The 25,373-nt window shown below is 33.6% G+C and overlaps 2 protein-coding genes across 4 annotated transcripts; one reads left to right on the plus strand and one right to left on the minus strand.

Moving 5' to 3' along the window:
- Positions 1–1,507: 1,507 nt before the first annotated feature.
- Positions 1,508–20,413, minus strand: ABCB7 (ATP binding cassette subfamily B member 7). 3 transcript variants are annotated; one of them, XM_088263590.1, is made up of 13 exons: positions 20,138–20,413; positions 19,273–19,387; positions 15,935–16,014; positions 14,374–14,578; positions 12,657–12,823; positions 11,985–12,114; positions 10,923–11,071; positions 9,863–10,037; positions 9,211–9,368; positions 6,286–6,449; positions 4,895–5,024; positions 2,734–3,009; positions 1,508–1,841 (listed from the first exon to the last, which is right to left on the minus strand). In XM_088263590.1, exons 1-13 carry the CDS (start codon positions 20,270–20,272, stop codon positions 1,617–1,619), a joined length of 2,109 nt encoding a protein of 702 aa, XP_088119716.1. In that variant the 5' UTR covers positions 20,273–20,413; the 3' UTR covers positions 1,508–1,616. The 3 variants fall into 3 exon arrangements, with proteins under 3 accessions (XP_088119716.1, XP_088119721.1, XP_088119709.1); XM_088263595.1 differs by having other exon boundaries at positions 15,926–16,014; XM_088263583.1 differs by having other exon boundaries at positions 15,935–16,068.
- A 1,161-nt stretch (positions 20,414–21,574) lies between these two features.
- LOC148313389 (SET domain-containing protein 4) lies at positions 21,575–24,389 on the plus strand. The gene is made up of 2 exons (XM_088263621.1): positions 21,575–21,703; positions 22,908–24,389. The coding sequence occupies exon 2, from the start codon at positions 22,927–22,929 to the stop codon at positions 24,289–24,291; it is 1,365 nt and encodes a 454-aa protein (XP_088119747.1). The 5' UTR covers positions 21,575–21,703; positions 22,908–22,926; the 3' UTR covers positions 24,292–24,389.
- The last annotated feature ends 984 nt before the right edge of the window (positions 24,390–25,373 follow it).

Genomic DNA, 25,373 nt, shown 5'->3' on the forward strand with positions numbered 1-25,373 from the left:
AAGGATGATTTGGGTTTTTAGTTTTATAATTTTCTCAGAGTTGTATTATTTCGAGAAATAAAAATACTTTGTGTTTTGATCCACTCACATTTTTATTAACCAACTAGTTTCGGCAACAACCTGTTGCCCTCTTCAGGGTTTAATTTATAACTTTAATTTATGACTAAAAACGCAAAGTATTTTTATTTCTCGAAATAATATATCAATACGATCCACAAAGTTAATGCTTTCAATATTCAAAACATTCTCAGAGTCGAGTCATTTTTAAATAGTTATTAGTTGACTTAGAAAATCCTCCTTGCCTATTATGTACAAGGATTTATAGCATATTTAGTTTATACATCTTAAAAATGATAGTGGATGCGTATAGTTAATAATATATGAATAAGGTTGATCCCTAAAAACAATACAATAGATACGACAATGCAAGACACAATGGATTCAATATCTTCTTTTTCTTGTCATATTTTCTTAATAAGACACCACTAAATCTGATGGATCTTTATGTCCTATTGCCTCATCAATTTTTGCCAACTGCATACCTTCTTTTGCACATAAAAGCAGGTTGTACAACTTTATTACATAATAATCGAAGTTCTTCTGACCAAAATAGGTACCGTAGAACGGGGCTATTTGAACTTTGATGTGTTACTAGAGCCCAGTACAAAAAAAAATAGATCTGTATTTGGTCTACAATAATGAACGTATCGACATGATTCATTGTTTCCCTGACAGGTGACACTTATTGTCACGATACATTCATTATTGTAGACCAAATACAGATTTATATATCTTTTTTGTACTGGGCTCAAGTAAAACATCAAAGTTCAAGTAGCCCTGTTCTACGGTATGTATTTTGTTTGATGTGTTTCTGTGTTTCTTGTAGTTCTTTGTGCGTTTCCATAAAATGTGTTAATTGTGATTTGCGTGCATTGCTCGAAGGTACTTTCTTGCATTAAACACATACTGATATTCAAATATTAAAGTAAGAAGTTATGAAACTATGATTTCAAATATGAAAGTAGACTGAATGCAGTCGAAATGCGATCTCTCAGAAGAATGTGTAACAAAACGATGTATGATAGATGTGCGAATAGTGAAATAAGGAAGGAATGCAAAACTGAGATAAGCATTATCGATAAAATTAAGAAAGGTGTGTTGAGATGGTTTGGACATGTAGAACGAATGAGTGAGGAAAGAACGGTAAAACAAATTTATGAGGCGAATGTTAGCGGGAAAAGAAGCAGAGGAAGACCGAGAAAAACATGGCACGATCAGGTATGCCAAATACTTGAAAGTGGTCAGGTTAGGAGTCGTAACAATCGGCGGGTATGTATGAGGAGATGCATGAACGTGGAAGAGGCGAAGAATGTTTGCAAGGACAGAGTGGTGTGGCGCTCTATTCTCTCTGCCTACCCCTGCGGAGAAGCGGCGTGATGGTTAGTTAGTTAGTTAAAGTAAGAAGTTCCACTTGAAAAAGAATTTCAATGTAGAAATAAAAGTCATGTTTTTTTGTTTTATTAATAAAAAATATATTCATGAAATATCAACAGTACATATTGTATATGCATATATTATAATAATCAATAACGTTATTTGAACATTTGCAGGTATGATCAACTCTTTTTACTAGTAGATGTGTCGGGTTGATTTTGTCTCTTCCACATTTGCGCGTACAATGAATTGTGATTAGAAATTAGTTGAAAATGCGTTCCGCGCTCGCTCACAGATCCATTCTCCAGCACAAATATTTCATCTGCATCCATCACGGTGGAGAGTCTGTGTGCGATGCAAATCGATGTTCTACCTTCTGTTGCTCTGTTTAACGCTTTCAAAATGTTCTGTAACAAACAAGATCGTAAATTAGCGAGCTAACACTATAATAATAAAAAAACCCTTATCCGCACCCCAATGGTGCATAGGGCACTGCGTCATATAAACGCAGTGTTATCTTGATCGTTTACACATGAAGGAAAGGTGATCAGCCCTCCGCTTCAGGTACCAGTCCAGGATAATATTAAATAAATATGACAGTGAAAAAATCACTTATATTTATTTTACCCCCCTTGGGAATCCAACCCGGGACCTCCAGAACGGTAGCCGAGCGTGCTGACCATTACACTACGGAGGCGGACACTATAATATGCAAAATATTTTGTTTATTGTTTTGGCATTCACTTTGTGGCAGGACATAATGAAATTGTGAAAGAAAAATACTTGTTTTTTACCACTTTACTTTATTATAACGACTAGAAGATTGAAGCATAGCTTCCGAAACTAGTTATTATAATAAAATAAACTCAAGTGGTCAAAAAGACAAGTGTTTTTCTTTAACAATATGTGAAATATGTGTCGAGTTGTGGTCCCGTGGTTAGTGTCGCGGACTCTCAAGTCTTGGTACGATTAGACGGTTAAATAGTGCCAAGAAAAAGTTAAATATAAAATGGATATATATTACCGCAAAGTGACTACTGAATCAATGAAAGAAAGAAGATATTATATTTATATTTTTTTTTAAACTCTATAACCACTGATGCAACGTACCACTGAACCTTACCCGGAACCGATGGTGCATAGGGCACTGCATAAAATTGATGCAATATCGAGTTGATTGTTAATTATATGAAGGCAAAGTGATCAGTGCGCTTTGAATCAGTTCTGATTTAAAGCGCACTGAAATTTGTATGTGTTTTTTTTTTAATACAGTCAGATTGCAGGAGCAATTATACTCACATGCTCGGTTAGTGAGTCCAGACTAGAGGTGGCTTCGTCGAATATGAGTATAGGAGAGTTCTTCAAGATAGCTCGGGCGATGGCTACTCTCTGCTTCTCCCCTCCCGACAGCTTGAGGCCGCGTTCGCCCACTTTGGTTTCATAGCCGTTGGGCCAGTTCAGAATGGACTCGTGAAGCTCCGCCATCTTGGCTGCCATCTCAACTCCGTTCCGCGGGCTTGACAAATCTCCATAGTTGAGATTATACAAAATTGTGTCGTGAAATAATACGGAGTCCTGGAACAGATTTTCATTTTTATTGAAAGGAGTGTTCATCTATGTGGAGATGTCCAGATGTAAAAATAACTCCCAAGTAGCGAAATCCAAATTTGTTAACAAGGATTTGGACATACCCAAAAATGTTGCAAAGATATTTTTAAACTTATTTAAATAATTAATCTTTACCATTGTTCCGCCACGTGTGCCGTGGCACACTGGTATACCGTGGTGATAAAATGGTGTACCGCGGAAAAAAGTCTAGTTTTGTGAAAATAACACAATAGCTCCAAATTTTGATTGCCTGTGCTCAGTTAAGGAGGCTCACATTTCGCATTAAACATAATATGTTAAATTTGTATTATTTACAAAAATACTTAAATTTTATACTATGTCTGTGAGCCTAAGCGGCTCATTATTAGAAATAGGTATTAAATTGTGGTATGTAGAGTGGGTTCGAACCCAGAAACCCTGATTCAAGAGTCCGCGACACTAACCACGGGACCACAACTCGATACGATTCGGATATGATTAAGATTCCCAATATTATTAATAATTAAAGCATTTACGCTGTGGTTAGTCATTTTTACTTATTTTTTTACAAAAATGCTAGTAATAATAGTAATATAATAATAGTAATATAACCACTTACCGAGATTTTTCACGAGATGACTCACCGAGTCTCTTCGTCAGGACAATCACTACCACAGCATGCAAACAGTACTACCCTTCACTACCATAGCACTATTTACACAAACCACACAAAATGTTTAACACATGCATTTAACACATGTTGGTCTTCGGGTCGACCAAAATCGCATATGTTAAACATTTTGTGTAGTTCAAGTGTGTAAATAGTGCTATGGTAGTGAAGGGTAGTATTGTTTGCATGCTGTGGTAGTGATTGTCCTGACAAAGAGACGGGTATGTCTCAAAACCGGTAGACATAAAAATCTCGATGAGTGGTTATACTAATACATATAACTAACATTTTTGTAAAAAAATTAATAAGTTATTAAGATTCCACTTTGCCGATAATGCAAAGTGATGAGAAATGATTCGGCGATAGGTAAAGTGGTGTTCAGGGCTCCGAGTACCGGACATTGAATAACAGGAGCACAAAAATGGCAGAATATGGATGGTTTTAGCAGTTTATTTATTTAAATTTACCTGGCGTTTTTTTATGGATGAGAATTGCATTTATTATGTACACGGTTTATAGATGATTAAAGAAAACACTTCGTTTTTTACCACTTGAGTTTTATTATAGACTACATGTTTCAGAAGTTAAACTTCCATCATTCAGGTCTGTATAATAACTAAAATATAAAATATAAAATTGTTCTATAAATAAGGAGAGGGGAAAGTAAGGGGAAGGGGTTAGTCAAGGAACGGAGTTTGAAAACAAAGGAAAAATGGAAAGCAATGGCGAAGAATTTTGAAACAATATATTATTTAATAAATTATTATTAGAATTCAGGTTTTTTTGTATTTCTAAATTTTCAAGATAATTCATGATAATTCGCCATTGCTTTCCATTTTTCCTTTGTTTTCAAACTCCGTTCCTTGACTAACCCCTTCCCCTTACTTTCCCCTCTCCTTATTTATAGAACAATTTTATATTTTATATTTTAGTTATTATACAGACCTGAATTATGGAAGTTTAACTTCTGAAACATGTAGTCTATAATAAAACTCAAGTGGTAAAAAACGAAGTGTTTTCTTTAATCATTGTAACATGTCTTACCACAAAGTTAATGCCGAAACAATAAATATAACGGTTTATAGATCATTAAGTAGATTTTTGTTTCTTGTAACTAAAAAATATGTTTTTATTTGAATCTGTGTTGGGAACAGGAGGGATAATCTAATGTGGGTCAATCAGGAACTTCTCATTGCAATTTACCTGGGGTACAATAGCAATCGCTTCCCTCAAGCTATCCATGTCTACTTCCTTGATATTTTGGTCACTGACTAGGATCTCCCCCGACTGAGGTTCGTAAAATCTGAATAATAACCGGACCATTGAAGATTTCCTATGAACAAAAATTTTACAATTTAAATGGTGCTCACTCAGAAAAATCTGAGGCAAAACGATGTATGATAGATGTTCAAATGGTGAAATAAAATTTTAAAAAGAAGAGTGATTGAAAGGTAAGGAGTTTTTTTGAACATTTAAGATTATAAAAAAATAAAACGAAAATCTAATATGTAAGTGAAGACCAGCTCTTAATGAATAAGCCGGATGCTTAGTGAATTCTATTACTGTGAGTAAAACCTTAGTGAAAAACGGAAAATAGTCAATACTAACTTATGTATTAAATGTCAAATCAAACACTGATTTACAACATTTTGAGTGTGTCCAAATACTTGTTCACAAAATCTGGATTATCTCCAATTACAGGAGTTATTTTCATATTATTTTTTGACATCTCATCAAAGATGAAGAAGAATATGGAAGTCTGGGCATTTACGGGCCCCGTAAATGCCCAGACTTCCATATTCTTCTTCATCTTTGATGAGATGTCAAAAAATAATATGAAAATAACTCCTGTAATTGGAGATAATCCAGATTTTGTGAACAAGTATTTGGACACACTCAAAATGTTGTAAATAAATTATCTGGTCAAATTATAAGCTTAATAATAAAAATGAAAATGGTATTTTCTGGCGTTTCTTATGTGTGTGATTATAATCCAGGATTCGGATCTCACATACTAATATAAGAGTTTCTGCTTAATAAAAAGCTTCTTTACATCTCACCAATAGATGTCTCTAGTGAAGTTCTAGTGATTCATGAACAAGGTTTCTAAATTGGTTCATATATATAGAACTTTCAAGAATTTGAGTAGTGTGGTTATCAATAATGGGTAGAATTGGTGAATGTTACACGTGTGTAAAGTGATCACTTAAACCAGCCTATGACGGTCGTAAGCCCCGTAAATGCCCAGACTTCCATATTCTTCTTCATCTTTGATGAGATGTCAAAAAATAATATCAAACACTGATTTTTTGAGTCTACTAAGTTGTATTGTATTCTTAAAAAAAAACAACAAAAAAAAAATTTTTATGACGATTGTTTCGGCTAGTTAAGACATATTTAAACGAATGTTTGAAATGGCAAAACTAGGCGTAACAATTGTCACAAAATTGATTATTATGTGGTTTTTTTAAAATAATAAAATACAATTTAGTAGACACATAAAATCAGTGTTTGATTTAACATTTAATACATAAATTAAAATGGATTTCTAAAAATTATTTGCCTAATCTATAAATAAGTCAATACGTACTAACCCTGAACCAGATCCCCCTACAAAAGCAACTTTTTTACCAGGACTGATGGAAAAATTCAAGTTTTTAAATATAGGCTTCCCCGGTTCGTATTCGAAGTTGACATCCTTGAAAGTGATTGATGCATTGGTCCTGTCCACATTCAAAGATGGTGCCTTCACTGCATTCTAAAAATAAAATTTAAACTAATATTAATATTACTTGTGTCAGACACTGAATTATTCATCTTACGGTGAGATATCAATTTAAAGGTTTCTCAACATGATATAAAACATGTATGATTCTTCTCTTTATATACACTGCAATATATCGTTCCGATTTTTTTTTAATTTGTTGCTGACGGATGTAAGAGGTCAAAATAAAGGAATGGGTAAATGATCAAGAGTTAATTTTATGAAAATTGTAAACTACATAGTTTATATTTTTAATTTTTCTCTCTTTTTTGTGTATATTAGGTTAAAATGGTTAAAACAATAAAAAATATAATTATTTTTTATGGAATTGTACAGCTTTACATTTAAAAAAGTATATAATAAAAAATAGTTACATTAACAATAATAAACATTACACTAAAGTAACGACAATAGTTACATTAATAAAAATAAAGCCAATTAAACAATTTCACATTTATGTTATAATAACTGTAAAAACATTAAGAGATAAAAAAAAGAAAAAAAAGAGTGGGAGAGTGTGTGTGTGTGTGTGAGGAAGGGAGTAAAAGGGTAAGGGTATGGTATAAAAAATAGATTTAGCAGGAAGGAGAAGGAAAGGAGAGGAATTAATGAGAGTGGTTAACTCTATCCACGCGGCTCGCATAACCGTTTGTGTTTTTACAAAACATTCCCCACACGCGGCTGACATAACCGTATGTGTTTTCACTTAGGTCCAAGTTTCGAACCTCAGTTCAACTTGGAGGGATTTTTTCATGGTGTGGAACTTTGGATAAAATAATACGTCAATCCTCGGCCTTATGACATCTGTTGAAATATCTGACTAATAATTTGTAACATCACAAGGATAAATAAAACAACAGATCCCTGATTTTTCTTGCGGTCGGTAATTAGTCCGCGCCATAATCATGCCCCATATCTGTCTCACTCTCGACGCTACGCATCGCCAGTGGGTAAGAGTGACACACGATGCGTGCTTTGATTTATTTATGTTACGATCTTATTTGTTTATATTACGATATATTTCAAGAATAATGTGACACAAGTGTATTATAGAGTACCAAAAAGGCACAATGAATCCCATTGAACGTTTTTGTTTAGGAAAATAAATTGTTTCTTAACTAAATACATGATAAAAGTAATCATTTTAAAAACGGCTAAATACCGCCGCGTACGGGCGTCTCTCAGGAACAAAGTTGACGCAGTTAAAAGGTTAAAGGATTTTTTGTGGTATACTAAAAGAACTCTACTGACAGGACACACATGGTGGCTTGGTGGGTCTCTGCAAAAAAAAAATTTTTTAAATATGTTTAAAATTTTATATTAATTTACAATTTATGTTAATAAAAAAAATGAAAGAAGATGGAAGTGTGAGCATCCAGGGCTTACGACCTGTGTCTAAGAATGAATGCAATATGGATGTTCAACAATGGGCAGAATGGTGAATGTTACACAAGTGATCGCTTAAGCCAGCCAAATGCCAGGTTGTAAGCTCTGGAATGCTCAAACTTCCATATTAATTATTTTTCATCTATGTTGAGATGTCAAAAAAAAATATTCGAGATTCTCCAGGGTATGCTTGGCAGTTTAGAGACTAGAAGGAATGTGTATTTGACTATGCATTTTTATCGATTGTTGCGCGGTATAATCCAGAAATTATCCGGAGCATTGGTCTGTGTGTTCCCGATAGTTATCTAAGACAGTATCAGCATAGATTGTTTAACATTCCTATATACAGGACCAACCTTCCGATGGTTATACCTGTAGGAAGAGCTACCGCTATGCTGAACAATACCAAGCTGTATATTGATCTGTTTTGTGTCTGAGGGGGTATTGCTAAGCGGATTCTTCTACGTTACTAACAAGAGTACTCTTGCTTATTTTCAATATTTGTTAATTTTTGGCTTTAAATTTTACTTTGTAATGTGTGTGTTAATTATAAATAAATAAATTGAAATGAATTGAAAATTTTAAATATAGTTTACACAAAGTGAATGGTGAATGATATGAATAATGTTACTTATACACCACCATGTATATATATATATATACACCTATACTTGCTTTACAGCTTAGATACGTTCTACGAAACTTGGCCGCAAAGCGAAAAGCCATATAAAGAATCAATTATTCTAATACAAATTCATACAAATTCAATGGGACCCATTCCAAATTTGTTAAATATGTGACATGGTTTATCATTCAAAATGCATTTTATGTTTTTATTTCATTTAAATAAAAAATATATACACAATAAGTACATACATTTGTACATAAACAATGACTCTAAAAACCAAAAATAATCTATAAACAAAAATTAAACAACTACATGTTGCATAAAATGTGTGTATACACACACATATTTTTTAAATGGCTTTAATCTGAAGACGATGAAGAAATGGTAACCTGCGGATCGCTGTCGTCATCATTTTTCGCTGGTAAGGATGGGCCTGGCTTAAAAAAATTGATCAACGTTGTTTATCTTGCCTACTTGTCTATTTAGTTCTTCAGTGATTGGCAACATGTAGATATATTGACGTCAAAAAAAAGTTTTTTTGCCTAGGGAAACATTTTAGCATAGGGCATTTTAGCATATTTTTTGCATAGGGAAACATTTTAAATCGAGAATGTGCCTTAATTGAAGAGGGCCGTTATAGCGAAATGCCGTATAAAGAGCGGCCGTATAGCGAGGTATGGGTGTCTGCAGGCGTTTAAAACACCCGTCCGAAATGTGTTAATACTATGGTACATATTATACCTGTATAGCGCTGTTGACCGTCATGAGAGTAAACATAGTTTGCATGTCTATGAGGGCCTGGCGCACTTCCCTGTAGACAGATCCAAGGAAGCCCAGAGGGACCGAGAGCTGAAAGAGGAGGCCGTTCACCATCACCAAGTCCCCGACAGTCATATTTCCTGGAACAGGCAAGCAGCACTTAAAAGCATTCGCAAGAATCTGCCAACTAATGCTGCCCGTCAATTGAAAAATATTTTTGTCGTATCTAGAGTCGATTATGTATTGTAACGGTGTATGTAACATTTATTTTAAAAGTAGTTGAGAAATTCTCTTAGTTTAGTAATCATTCAATAAAAACTGAATTTTTTTTATGCTATGCAATAATGCATTATTTCATTAATCACTTAAACCGTCATCCACATCCGATGGCGCATAGGGCACTGCATAATATAAACTCAGTGTTATCTTGAACATTAAAACATGAAGGAAAGGTCATCATCAGAAAAAAATCTCTTATATTATTTGACTCCCCCTGGGAATTCGAACTCGGGACCTCCAGTATGATAGCCGAGCGTACTGACCATTACACTATGTAGGCGGAAACATATGCTGTCCGCAAACACTGCTCGTTCAAAAGCATTAAGTGGCCAAGTACTTTTTAACAGGTACCTACCTCGAATGATCTCATTGGCAGAAAGGACCATGATCGCACTGAGGGCAACACTGAATATCGCGTTCTGTCCAAAGTTTAAAATGGCCAAGCTGGACGAAGTTTCAAGGGACGCCTCTTCGTATTTCTTTAAGCTTTCGTCATACCTCTTCAACTCGTATTCTTCATTGTTAAAATACTAGAATATTAATAACACATGAATATATATCTTTCGCGTACATATAATACAAAGATTATATTTATACAGTATACATGCGTGAATCAAAAAAGTAGACAAGTACATGAAATATTTGTGACCTTGAGGTATTATTTTACAAAAATGGTGCTATATTCATTATCTTAATTTATTATAAACTATCCACGTCCGTAATAATAGCGTCACAATAAAGTTAAAATGGAAAGTTCACAGTATTTAATAAAATCAAAGCGGATATGAGAAAATATAACAGTCGTAATAAAATCAAATAGTTTAATTTCACACATTGTTTTCAACTACTTAATTCATTTTTAAAAAATGTTGATATCGCAGCATTGATGATGAAGAAGCCTGGGTTTTTACAGGGTAATTATAACCATTATTTTATTTTAATTATACTTGGTAAATACGTCTTTTCCTTAAAACCTACAGGTTTTACTTAAAAGGATCTGTTGCACAGTAAAAAGTTCAATAAGTGGCTTGATATTTATTTTTAATATATTGTATTATATTTTTATTTTATTATTATTTATTTTTGTCCGCCTCTGTAGTGTAATGGTCAGCACACTCGGCTACCGTTCTGGAGGTCCCGGGTTTGATTCCCAAGGGGGGTAAAATAAATATAAGTGATTTTTTCACTGTAATATTTATTCAATATTACCCTGGACTGGTACCTGAAGCGGAGGGCTGATCACTTTTCCTTCATGTGTAAACGATCAAGATAACACTGCGTTTATATGACGCAGTGCCCTATGCACCATTGGGGTGCGGATAAGGGTTTTATTATTATTATTATTAAAAACGTTCACCTCTAAAATCAAGTCTTTTGATTTATGACGTTCTTGAAAGGAGGAATCGTTATTTTACCTTGACAGTCTCATAATTGATCAACGAATCAACAGCCTTATTTCCAGCCTCATTTTCAGCTTCATTCATATAAACCCGGAACTTGGTCCTCCATTGGGTCACAGCCAGCGTATAGGCTGAATAAATAAACACACAGCTGAAAGAAATTCCTGAAAATTAATTTTCATCTCTGATTAAACATATCCATTTTAAATGATAGTAGATGCCAGATACAGGGTGGCACAAAATTTATCACCCTATTGGAAGATGTTATCATTTTTCCAAACGGCGTTGTGCATCAATCAAATGTATTTGACATTTCGCTCACTCCTTTCAACAACGTCATATATATATCAAAAATTGTCAATTTTCAGTTGTGCATGTTTTCGGAATGCCCAGAAAATGTACTATATCCCAGCAAAAGCGGCATATTTTAAGCTTAATATCTACCCGCTACAGGACAGAAAGTATTGTTTTTGCATTTTAAAGAAAAGGTGTTGTTATTATTTTTTTTTTAATATACTTAATATTTTTCAAATGGAGAAAAACATTTAGGTCTTACTTAAAAAGATCTGTTGCACAGTAAAAAGTTCGATAAATTGGTTGATTATTTTTAATATATTTTATTATATTTTTAAACTTTAAAGACGATCTCCTCAAAGTTTTTTGATATATGACGTTGTTGAAAGGAGTGAGCGATATGTAATGTTGTTTTTATTGTTTGAATGTTCATTAATTTTTATCATGTTGTTTCCTCAGACGAATGTGTGAATCGTTACATGACAGAATTAAAATTGAAGATATTAGAAAGGAATGTAAGGCTAAACTAGGAATTATTTAAAAGATTAAGAAAAGTTCTTAAAGGTGGTATGGACCACCTTGCTTGCAACCAGCACACTAAACTGGACGAGTGTGCCTTTGCTGATGCGGAACCGATGGAGTGGAATAATCTTCTACCAGTAGTTAGTAAAAGTGAGAGTTAGATGATCTTTAAAATAAAAAATAAATAAAAACGCATTTGTTTGCTAAATCATTTCCACCATCTCCTTTTCTCAACGCCAAATTTGTTATTATTATTATTACCTGCAAATGCCAGACCTCCTTTGAAACCTAGTATCGTTGAGACTAACGCAAGTTCAAATATTGTAGGCACAATATTAAACACCATAGCCGTCAAAACAAAGTTTATAGCCCGTGATCCTCTATCAATAGTCTGGAAAAAAACATGTATTTGAATATTTTTTAGTTTGTAACTGTATTTTTTTAAATAATAATAAAATATTATACCAGCAGAAGAAGTAGTTTGTTCATCTCCATACTGTAGTGGTTAGCACATTTGGCTATCACGCTGGAGGTCCCGGGTTCGATTCCCAGGGGAGGGGGCCAAATAAATATGTGTTTTTTCATTCTAATATTTATTTAATATTACCCTGGACTGATGCCTGAAGTGCAAGACTGATCACCTTGCCTTCATGTAATAAAAACGATCAAGTGGACATTGCATCAATTTGATGCAGTGCCTTAAGCACCATTGTGTACGGATAAGAGATTTTAAAAAAGGAACAGTAACTAAGCCATAACGACTAAAATATGAGCAATGAAATCCGTGGATCAGATTTAGTACAGTTGAAACCTGGAAATTTGAAAACCTGAGAAATCCCAAGATTCAAGAACACACTTATTATGTAAGTATAACCTGATTTTTTATTTTTTTAGCGCAATTAGGGGAGGGTTAAAAGCAACCAAAATAGTTACCTTGGACAACGCCCCAGTTTGTTTTGACAAGTGGAAATTGAGGTCCAAGTTGTGAATATGAGTGAACACGTTGCACGCCAATTTTCTTATAGAGTGCTGGGCGACCCTCGCGAAAACGGCATTTCTCAACTCATTCAAACCTGCCGCTCCGGACCTTGCGATACCATCTTCAAAAACAAGGAGGCTTTACAATTTTACATAAAGATTTTTGGAATGATCATGTAAACAGAATGTCAGATGACAGACTTCCACGTATCGCCCTTCAAGGAATCCCTGAAGGACGCAGACACCCAGGCAGACCTCCAAAAAGGTGGACAGACAGCTGGGAGTCAAGAGCTACAAGCAGAGGCATAAACAGATCCTTAGGATCTAGAAAAAGAGGAAGAAGAAGATTTTTGGATCGAATCAAAGAAATATACTGTGAAAATATCGTGGGTATACTGGAAAAAAACGTTAACTCTAAAATCCCAGATTGAATAACTCTTTTAAAATTAAAATATAACTTTGTTTTAGAATCATTGCAAATATTTTATTATAACTTAATTATAATGTCTACCGGTTTCGAAGCTAACCGCTTCTTTTTCAAGACTGATTAATATTAATAGTCAGTAGACATTATAATTAAGTTATAATAAAATATTTATAGTCATTTTAAAACAAAGTTATATTTTAATTGTAAAATGGAAAATCACAAAGGCATTGCTTCAAATATAAATCATATGAATAATCTCTGTTATTTAAAGCTTTTAGCCTGAATAAAATACCCGCTGTTAAACTTAATGCTGAATATACTTTTAAAACCACATATATAATATATGACATTTCAAACTACTTAGTGTATTTTGCCAGTTTATAGAACGTTTAAAACTTAATATTATGCATCATTGAGTCAAAATTTCATATTTTCGGGTTAACGTTATTTATTTATTGTAACTGTAGACAGTCGGTAGAATTCCGTTTTTAATTTTTGGGTAACATATCCAAAACTAAACAAGGTTATTGGATTAAATTCTACTTTTGTTTACGTTTATATGATAATATGTAACGCGTTTCGTCTTATTAATAATGTCATATTGATGGAGTGTATAATAATGTATGTATAACGATGTATGATAGATGTGCGAATAGTGAAATAAGAAAGGAATGCAAAGCTGAGATAAGCATTATCGATAAAATTAAGAAAGGTGTGTTGAGATGGTTTGGACATGTAGAACGAATGAGTGAGGAAAGAACGGTAAAACAAATTTATGAGGCGAATGTACGTGGGAAAAGAAGCAGAGGAAGACCGAGAAAAACATGGCACGATCAGGTATGCCAAATACTTGAAAGTGGTCAGGTTAGGAGTTGTAACAATCGGCGGGTATGTATGAGGAGATGCATGAACGTGGAAAAGGCGAAGAATGTTTGCAAGGACAGAGTGGTGTGGCGCTTTATTCTCTCTGCCTGTCCCTGCGGGGAAGCGGCGTGATGGTTAGTTAGTTAGTTAGTTAGTATAATAATGTCTTAATAAGAGGAAACGCGTCACATACTAATAATACATAATAATTAGCATGATTTGTATAGCGCCATTTTCGTAAAATACTACCTCAAGGGCGCTTACAATCATTTATATGTAAATAAAAGTAGAATTCAATCCAATAACCGTGTTTAATTTTGGATATTACCCAAAAATTTAACCTTTCTTGCCAGTACACCCACGATATGATGTTATTCTTACATCCAACGAGAAGACTGAAGCCAGCGGTTCCCAAAGCCTGAGGCACGGTCGCCATTCCCATTAGGGCTTCGCCGTTCATCGTTGCCGCCTCGTTGATGCCGTCGATCGCGTACTTGAAGATGAACGGGACTGTCACATTCAATACCTTGGCACCGACAAGTAGCGATAACGCCAACTTCACACGCGACTTGATGAATTCATCGTCCTGAAATAATTTAATTAATTTAGTTTTTTTTTACCTAACATCTAAGTGACTCTGAAATCTAACTACGGCTTATGGAATACCGCTTATCATGACCCTATTTAGACTTCAACTTTTTAAGTTCAACATATATACAATTAACCTTTTCCACTCTGGCCATTTTTTCTCATAACTGATCAGCTACTCTGATCAAAAAAATGTGACGTTTTTCTACCATTAAAATAAATATTTTTTTTCCCTAATTTTGGGACACTCTGTCTGGCAATTCGTATGACCATTCGTTTTTATAACTAAACTTGAAAGTGTAACTTTCATTGTTTTCCATGGCGGATTAACTATACAAATATTTATTATAAACACATAAAATGCAATTTCTGTTATTTTAACTACTAAAACTAATATCACAAATTTTTTAAATATAATAGCTCCACAAAACGTATCCTTGGAGAACCGTCATAAATGAAGGATAACGACTGACTGTCCCAAAAAATATTAGCGTATGACAAATATTCTATCACCCTAAATGATAATCTATTTTTCCTAGATTATATCTAAGTAATAGAAAGTTTTATTGAAGAAATGTTGGTTAATTCAATATGTTGCAATGATTAACCCCATTTATCTCAAATATTTTTTGGTAGAATATACTTTGGTGATAGAGAAATCAATGACTAAACTTATACCTCTGCCGGGCCAGACATTGTGGCCCACGAAGCTGCCTACTAGAATCTGGCCTACAGAGTGGTAAGAGTTAACAATTCGCTCACTCCTTTCAGAACGTCATAAATAAAAAATCATCAATTTTCAGTTATGCATGTTTTCGGAATGCCCAGAAAATGTACTACATCCCAGCAAAAGCGGCATATTTTTAACTTAATATTTACCCGCTACAGGGCAGAAAGTGCTGTTTTTGCATTTTGAAGAAAAGGTATTGTTTCATTATTTTTTTAAATATACTTAATATTTTTAAAATTGAGAAAAAACCTTCAGGTTTTACCTAAAAAGATCTGTTGTACAATAAAAAGTTCAATAAGTGGCTTGATATTTATTTTCAATACATTGTATTATATTTTTAAACTTAAAAATCAAGTTTTTTGATTTATGACGTTCTTGAAAGGAGTGAGCGAATTGTTTAATTTTTAATTTTGTTGTTTGTAAGTACAAAATCATCATTAATGAAGTCATTAATGATGATTTTCTGTGTGTGTGTTTTTTTGTTGTTAAATTAATAATAAAAGGCGTAATTAATAAAAGGCATGAATTTTTTGAAAGAATGTTATTATCTTCTATTTTTTTCTATATCTGTAGGAAGGTTATTGAAATATTTGTTTAGCAAATGAAATGGATTACATATCAAACCTTGGGCCATATGTACGCCATCATTCCGCGCAGCATGTCCGCGGACGTCACCGACTTGACATCCCTGCCGAGGTTGACATCTTCTCGGGACAAAAAAGAGGCACCTGGATGAAAGCAGTCTCGCTTGTGGATACCTGACACCAAGGGACAAGTCCATGAGAGGATGGGACAGAGCGGGGGAGCAAGGAAAGGGTGGCACAAGCATCTAGGTGGTTAGGAACTACGCTAGGAGTCGGGGAAAACAAGCACTGCAATCATCCACTGTTAAAACAAAAAGTTGTCAAACAAATAATAACAAGGAATCAAAATGCCCAGATTTACCGCTTTCCCGGCAAATTGCGTGTAATTATTTAAGTAATAGTATATTTTAATCCTTTGGTTACCAAAATTCAAGAAATACCAGATGCGTCGGATCAGATGTCGTGATTTATACATAAAAGTATCAGATACGTTTTGGATAGTATGTAAAATTGTTGGGTAATATATCCATAATTAATCATGGTTATTGGATTGAATCCTACTTTTATTTACATATATCGTAGTCGTACAGGAGAAAGTGACCAACTAACAAAATGTAAAATGTTCAGGAGAGCCATTTAAGTCACTTTTGCAGGGCATAGAAAATAAACATTAATGCAGTTAGTCATTTTTAACAAGTCAATATGTTATACTTCCAAGTTTAAAATCCATTGGGGTTTTTTCAATATAAAGCTAGTAAGATATCAAATAGTCAATGATCACGGTTTTGTAAAAAATGCACTTGGTCACTTTCTCCCATATGACTACGATATATGATAATATGTAAATAAAAGTAGAATTCAATCCAATAATCGTGTTTAATTTTGGATAAATTACCCAACAATTCAATACGGATTTCTACTAACTGTCTGCAGTAACAATAAATAAGTATGTAAAATATTTGTTTTTTTTTATCTTAAGTAAGTTATACATCGAAATTTTGAATTATTGATCATTTATGACAATTACTTATAATATTACAAAAATACTTAAAAACGGACGAGAAAAACAAAAGCGCTTTAAACCAATTTTGTTTCTGCATAAAATAAGTTGTGTTAAGCTATGATATTATTCAAAAAGATACATTTTTACGATTGAAGGTTAATAAAAAATATGCAATTAATTGATACAAATATAAAACATATTTTGTATACCCAAAAAATTTTTAAATAAAAATTATTTGTTAATTACACGCAACCCTATACTATTTCTTTCAACACCGGATATCTGCAATTATGTCGGCGAGTCGTTTGATCTTCAGTGTTACGCGGACGGCGTAAAAAAGAGGTGAACACTAGGCAAGCAGTATTTACTTGGTGGTACATTATTTATAATGTTGCATACATTTAGTTAACTAAACCCCGAGAGACATTTTCGTCGCGCCAAAAATAAAACAATGGCACAGAGTGTTTATTCATTATAGAAAACATTTAACTTTTGAATTATTTATGTTTAAATCGTGGTTTTTCTGACCTAGTAGCCAAAAGAGTCCTGGTAACCAAAGGGTTAAAACATTAGTAGAATTACACAAAAAAGCAACCATCACACTCATCACAATTTTGTAGACAAAAAAAATTGAAATATTGTTTTTTTTTCTCAATATAACTCATGTTCATTTTTCTTTCATTTTGGTTTTTTACATTTTTCTTTAAAAAATGTGATGGGTTTCACTGTACATATATTTAAAATGGTAAATCATTTGAATAGTCTCATGCAAAAATAACACATTTACATATAAATATTCACAAACCACATAACCAAACCTCATATAGTAATTCAATATTCTTCAGAAATAAATGCTACATTAACCTTTTAACCGCGTTCACTTTATTCCTGAGAGACGCCGTGCGAAGCGGTATTTCGCCGTTTTTTAAATGATTACTTTCATCATGTATTTAGTTAAAAAACGATTTATTTTCCTAAGCAAAAACGTTCAATGGGATTCATTATGCCTTTTTGGTACTCTATAATACACTCGTGTCACATTATTCTTGAAATATATCGTAATATAAACAAATACGATCGTAACATAAATAAATCAAAGCATGCATCGTGTATCACTCTTACCCACTGGCGATGCGTAGCGTCGAGAGTGAGACAGATATAGGGCATGATTATGGCGCGGACTAATTACCGACCGCAAGAAAAATCAGGGATCTGTTGTTTTATTTATCCTTGTGATGTTACAAATTATTAGTCAGATATTTCAACAGATGTCATAAGGCCAAGGATTGACGTATTATTTTATTCAAAGTTCCACACCACGAGAAAATCCCTCTAAGTTGAACTGAGGTTCGAAACTTGGAGCAAAGTAAAAACGCATACGGTTATGTCAGCCGCGTACGGGGAATGTTTTGTGAAAACACATACGGTTATGCGAGCCGGGTAGATCCGGTTAAAAAAAAAAAAAAAAAAACTATTGATTATTGTCAACCAAAGAACTGTCAAGATTTTTGTTGAAGTCTCAATATAGATGAAGAAGAATATGGAATTCTTGGCATTTATAGGGATTACAATGTGTCACAGGCTGGTTCAAGTTTTTACACTGAAATAATAATGAAACTTGACGCAACACATTCCATACATCAGTTTGTAAGTGAAAAATAATTAGTGAGAAATGAAGATGAAAATTTACATTAACCGGATCCACGCAGCTCGCATAACCGTATGTGTTTTAACAAGACATGCCCCATACGCGGCTGACATAACCGTTTGTGTTTTCACTTTGCTCCAAGTTTCGAACCTCAGTTCAACTTGGAGGGATTTTTTCATGGTGTGGAACTTTGGATAAAATAATACGTCAATCCTCGGCCTTATGACATCTGTTGAAATATCTGACTAATAATTTGTACCATCACAAGGATAAATAAAACAACAGATCCCTGATTTTTCTTGCGGTCGGTAATTAGTCCGCGCCATAATCATGCCCTATATCTGTCTCACTCTCGACGCTACGCATCGCCAGTGGGTAAGAGTGACACACGATGCGTGCTTTGATTTATTTATGTTACGATCTAATTTGTTTATATTACGATATATTTCAAGAATAATGTGACACACGTGTATTATAGAGTACCAAAAAGGCACAATGAATCCCATTGAACGTTTTTGTTTAGGAAAATAAATCGTTTCATGACGTTGTCCATACAAAGTTTCCATATTATTACATTTTTGCCATCTCAACAAATGCGAAGAAGAATATGGTAGTCTGGGTATTTACAGGGCTTACCGCACGTCATAGGCTGGTAACATGATCTACGTGATTGATAATTACTATAATTATTAAGATCTGAAAAAATAACCCTGAGTTACCGTTTTACCTTGGGGTATTTTCAAGTTTTTCACTTTCCTTCCCAAAACAGCTGCTAGCACACTATTCCCATACTTAGAGTCCGGACTTTTAGAAATTGGAGACTGCGTCTGTGTGCTTTTGTGCTGAAATTGTAAAATAATAAAAAAAATAAACTGAATCTTGGTATCCTAATAGAAAATAAAATTATATGCTTAAAATATTTGTCCGCCACCGTAGTGTATGGTCAGCATGCTCGGCCACTGTTCTGGAGATCCCGGGTTCGATTCCCAAGGGGGGTCAAATAATTATAAGTGATTTTTTCACTCTAAGATTTATTCAATATTACCCTGGACTGGTACCTGAAGCAGAGGGCTGATCACCTTTCCTTCATGTGTTAACGATCATGATAACACAGCATTTATATGATGTAGTGCCCTATGCGCCATTGGGGTGCGGATAAGGGTTTAAAGAACAGCACAAATATTTTATTTTTTTTAAAAAAAAATTATAATTATGTAAGTCTTTACAAAATTTTGAAGCGGAAGAAAAAATATATAAAAGAAGCGTTTTACTTTTTCGCCCCAATGCGCTTGACGAAGTTTTACTTCAAACCTGTTGCCACAACATTGAACTAAATACAGTCCTATACATGTTTTCTAAAAATGTTTACATTCTTTATCTTGTTTACAATCTAATAAAATAGTTCAAGGGTCATAAATGGCCCGCTTTTTAGAATTACCACGATCTCGCGTTATATATCTGGCATTCATCAGTGCCAGGTTTAAATTCAAACTCAAAGTTATTCAACAAAATGACAAAACACAGAAAAAGGCACATACTTGTTAAAAATTCAGAAAACAATTGATTTAGAATACAAATATTCATAGACTTACTCGAAGTGCATGACTATAGCACGCTGGGTGTCCACAGTACAAATATGGAACAAAATTTAAAACTTTCTGTTGGGAATAAAAATTATTTTTGTATATCAATCTCTTAAGTCCGAAAGCCTTAAGTTGGAGAGACATTTCGGATTTCAATAAATAAAAACCGAAGAGTATTAAAAACAACTACATTTATGATATATCGTGTATAGCAATCAAAACATTTTTGTAAGAAAATCGATAGATTTGTGACATAACCAATATGATGACAGCCAGCACACAATTGACTTTTAATAACCACAGATTTTGACAGTTGGCGCAGAAAATTTAACCATTGTGACCATAGACAGCGTTAAAATACATTTATAAACAAAATATAAAATTGTTCTTGTCAGTACTTACCTGTATAAATATTGTACAATCTTATTTTTTCGGGAATTATTAGCAAGAGCGCATAATTTGCCGATATTTTCACTTTCCGTTTTATTCTTGCAAAATTTTGAACAAATAAATGTTTAAATTGAAATTTCAGAAGAGAAATATTTTCAACTTGAAAATAAACGACTGCCTGCATGAAAAATTATTTTTTTATGAGATAAATGTATTGTGAATTTCGAAAGAGGAATTTGCTGACGAAAGATATGCATTTTACTAGCTACTCTCCATATAAAATAGGGTGTGAATTTAATTATTTTCCCACACACTTGGAACTGCTGCCCCCCCCCCCCCCCCCCGACGAGCCCGCCCATTCCAGCCGCCCGCACATAGATGCTACTTAATCATAAGTTAGTTAAGTGTAATGTTAAGCTAAGCATGTTGCATTCCCGGGCGCAATGTAAGTATTCCTAAGGCTATAGTAATGTAAGTATATACATAGATATAAGAACACATAAGTAAATTCACTATCTAAGTAAAATCAAGAATTAAAATCATACACCTAAGTAACTTCACTGCTAACTTAGAATCAATGAAATGTATAAACTCATGCCTCTAGCGAGATAGCGAGTGTTTTTGCGTAGAATTTTCTCTCATGAATTACATGAAATTATAATAACTTTAAACATAATTTTTAAACATAACATAATTTAAAGTAAATCCACTCACAAGTAGGCATAGGATATGAAACTTATAAAGTTGAAGCCTGAGTAGGGACATGATAAACGGTGTTGCATAAGCCGTAGCTAGATTTCAGAGTCACTTGCACGTTAGGTAATTAAAAAAAATATATTTTCCCTATGCTCATGCATTTCATTATGACGTTGCAGTTTCCAAATACTAAAATTCATTTTGCTGTGGTGATGAGTTCAAAGCTAAGGCTAATTAGTAAAAATCATATCTCTTTAGGAATGATTCCAGTTTATAAAGTGCCTAGTAAAAAATATTTCAAAAATAAATTAATCCGTTCTACATACAGTACTGTGGAATTATCTATGGTGACATTTGACAGTAACATTGACGTTTAACATTCAAATTTAAAATGAAAGCAAACATTTGAGCTTTCAAAAAATGCTAATAGAATATCGTCATATATATCTTGATTATTGTATTTGCTTATGTTTTTATTAATTCTCTTCGGTGAGTTTATATTATTGAATAAGGGCCCTTTTTCAATTTATATAAAATGTGAAATATCAAATTAAAATTAATAACCTATATTTTCCATGTTCTAACTAAAAAATATCTATTATTGATATTTTGGCCATATTGCTATAGGATGGGACAAACGGAGAGTTGTGATTTTTTTGTTGGATATTTTTAAGAACAGAGAACGCCGTTGAAATGCGCTCCCTCAGACGAATGTATGGAAAATTATTTTATGACAGAATTAAAAACGAAAGAAATGTAAGACAAGGGATAATTGAAAAGGTCAAGAAGAGTTACTTAATGTGGTTTAGACATGTGGAGCGAATGGATAACGAGAGAACGACTAAGAAAGAATGTATGGCAAACGTGAACGTAAAGTGTAGTACACACACAAAAACCTACTGTGCGGAATTTTTAGGAACAGAAATTGGAAAAATATCAAATACAGGACTGTTACTTAAATGTAATTGATTATTAATAGTATTTAAATTTTGTTTTATCGCTTTTTTTAATTTCCAAATATGTAATGAGTTAACTTTTTTATTAGAATTTATTATTTCAATGCCATTTTAAAAATTAACCTTTTAAACGCGTTAACTTTGTTCCTAAGAGACGCTCGTGCGGCTGTTTTTCGCCGTTTTTTAAATGATTACTTTTATCATGTATTTAGTTATGAAAGATTTATTTTCCTAAACAAAAACGTTCAATGGGATTCATTGTGCCTTTTTGGTACTCTATAATACACGTGTGTCACATTATTCTTGAAATATATCGTAATATAAACAAATTAGATCGTAACATAAATAAATCAAAGCACGCATCGTGTGTCACTCTTACCCACTGGCGATGCGTAGCGTCGAGAGTGAGACAGATATAGGGCATGATTATGGCGCGGACTAATTACCGACCGCAAGAAAAATCAGGGATCTGTTGTTTTATTTATCCTTGTGATGGTACAAATTATTAGTCAGATATTTCAACAGATGTCATAAGGCCGAGGATTGAGCAAAGTGAAAACACAAACGCTTATGTCAGCCGCGTATGGGGCATGTCTAGTTAAAACACATACGGTTATGCGAGCCGCGTGGATCCGGTTAAAAGAATGATTGTTATTTAATATATGTTCAGCAAATTCAGAAAAATTATTATTATATAGGCATCTCATGTTTTCTAATTTTACTATTTATGTTTTCAGGTATTAAATTGGCAAAGTAATGGGAAGGACTGGTAATAAACGTAGATCCAAATCTGGTAACAGGCCAGTTTCCATCGAAAACAGTCTCGAAGTAATATCACTCAATAAATGGATTAACGACAATGGATTTAAAAAAGGCAAGAAAATATGCCTAGCAAACTTTGTAGACACGGGACGAGGCGTGATGGCCTTAGAGAGAGTGAAAGCCGGCGATGCATTGATGGAAATACCTTTTAACTTGATTATCAGCTTACACACGATACAAACTGATCAACGTTTCCTCAAATTATTTACGCTACCAAATTTTAAACGATCTCCTCAAAGCTGTCAAGCGTTGCTTTCATTTTATTTGGCATATTTAAAAACAAGTGCGCCGTCTTCTTTCTGGTCACACTATATCAATTCTTTGCCTGAAGCATTCAATCAACCGTATTTTTGTTCTAACGATCAGTTAGGTTGTTTGGATGAAGGTGTATTGGAAATTATTGATACTCAAAAATCCAACATCAGTACATCGTACTCCTATTTTAAAAACATATTAAATTTGCATTCGCGGTTAGCGGATGATGAGATTTGTAATTTTTCAAAATTGTTTACTCTTGAATTATATACTTGGGCCTATTTCGCCGTAAATAGTAGATGCGTGTACTTAGATCCTGTTATAATGAAAAATATTATTGAAAAAAATGAAAAAACTAATTTTAACTCCGTTGATTTGATTTTTGACTCTCCCAATTTGGGTTTGATTCCGTACTTGGATATGTTTAATCACTCGCCTGAAGTAAATACCGATGCTCAATTAATACAGTCACTAAGTACCACCAACGATAATTGTACTTTACCATTTTACAGGTTAGTCACATTGTCTGGCATTTCTAAATATAATCAAATATTCATTTCTTACGGTCAGCACGGTAATTTGAAATTGTTAACGGAGTACGGATTTTGTCTACCGTCAAATCGTCTTACTGCAGTTATTTTTACGCTTGACGATATCTGTCAATATGTTCGCAATGAATCTTGTTGCGGTATCTCGAGAGAAAAGTTTACTTATATCAATAAGCATAAAATCAATGTAGACATTTATTTAGATCATAACGGATTCAGCTATAACTTACTACGTTTTTTATTTATTATTTCTGATAATGATAAAACATCGTGGAATATGAAAATGTTTTCTTCAAGTTTTTGCAAAGCCGACTTGATTCAAATTTACGAAATAGCTGAACCAATTTTGATTGCAAGGAGACAACAGTATTCTGAAAGTATTCAGTTGCTGACCGTTTATTGCGAAGATTTAACTGTCATCCAATGTCTGAGTTTATATAAAGAGTACTTAGTTATTATTGATAAGTTATTAAAAGTAATGAGTGAGAAAATATAATAATGTTAAAATATGTAATACTGTTAATGAATATGAGACTTGGCACAAAATGTGTGTAGTACAGAGTAAATTATAAATAAAACACTAGTTTTTTACAACTTGAGTATTAAATTTTTACGACTAGTTTCGGATACTACAGATGCTTCCATCCACAGGTTTAAATATAAGCTCGGTACTTGAATATCAACGGATTCTCCAGTTCTTTGGAGAATGAGGATAGCCTGGAATGACTGGTTGCGATCGGTAGGCTGGAGGAGAAAAATGGGAGAGGAAGATCCCCACGCGATGGATCGATCAAGTTAGGGCAGCAGCAGGCACCTCGGTGGTTATAGCGCTACGTGCAGAGCAGTCAACAGATAACTGGAGAAGACTCATTGCTTCCACAAGAGTCACAACCCTCAGTAATAAGGACTAAGACGGAGAAGAGAAGAAGATTCGAATATAAACAGTTCATTTACTACACGCGCCATTTAAAGTATTGGTATGCGTGGGGCGAGTAGGAACAATTTAACATATCGCTCACTCCTTTCAAGAACGTCATAAATCAAAATACTTGATTTTTCAGGAGAACGTTTTTAAAGTTTAAAAATATAATACAATGTATTAAAAATAAATATCAAGCCACTTATTGAACTTTTCACTGTGCAACAGATCTTTTTAGGTAAAACCTGAAGATTTTTTCTCCATTTGAAAAATATTTAGTAAATTTAAAAAAAATTATAAAAAATACCTTTTCTTCAAAATGCATAAACAACACTTTCTGCCCTGTAGCGGGTAAATATTAAGTTAAAAATATGCCCCTTTTGCTGGGATATAGTACATTTTTTTGGGCATTCCGAAAACATGCACAACTTAAAATTGTCCATTTTTGATTTATGACGTTCTTGAAAGGAGTGAGCGATATCACCAACGTTTCTATGCTTGCGTGTATAATTTTTTGTACCTGAACGTACGGGATACGGCTTGCTGCTTTCGGGCGATAATATAGCCAACGTATCACGTACGTTCTTATGAGTAGGGTGATCAAATAACACATTAACTTTCATATTAATTTTTATAAATTTAATAGTGACCATTTAAAA

The sequence above is a fragment of the Brachycentrus maculatus genome, unplaced genomic scaffold (genome assembly GCF_059751285.1).
Source record: "Brachycentrus maculatus isolate JH-2025_06_01 unplaced genomic scaffold, ASM5975128v1 h1tg000013l, whole genome shotgun sequence".
NCBI classification, from domain to species: domain Eukaryota; kingdom Metazoa; phylum Arthropoda; class Insecta; order Trichoptera; family Brachycentridae; genus Brachycentrus; species Brachycentrus maculatus.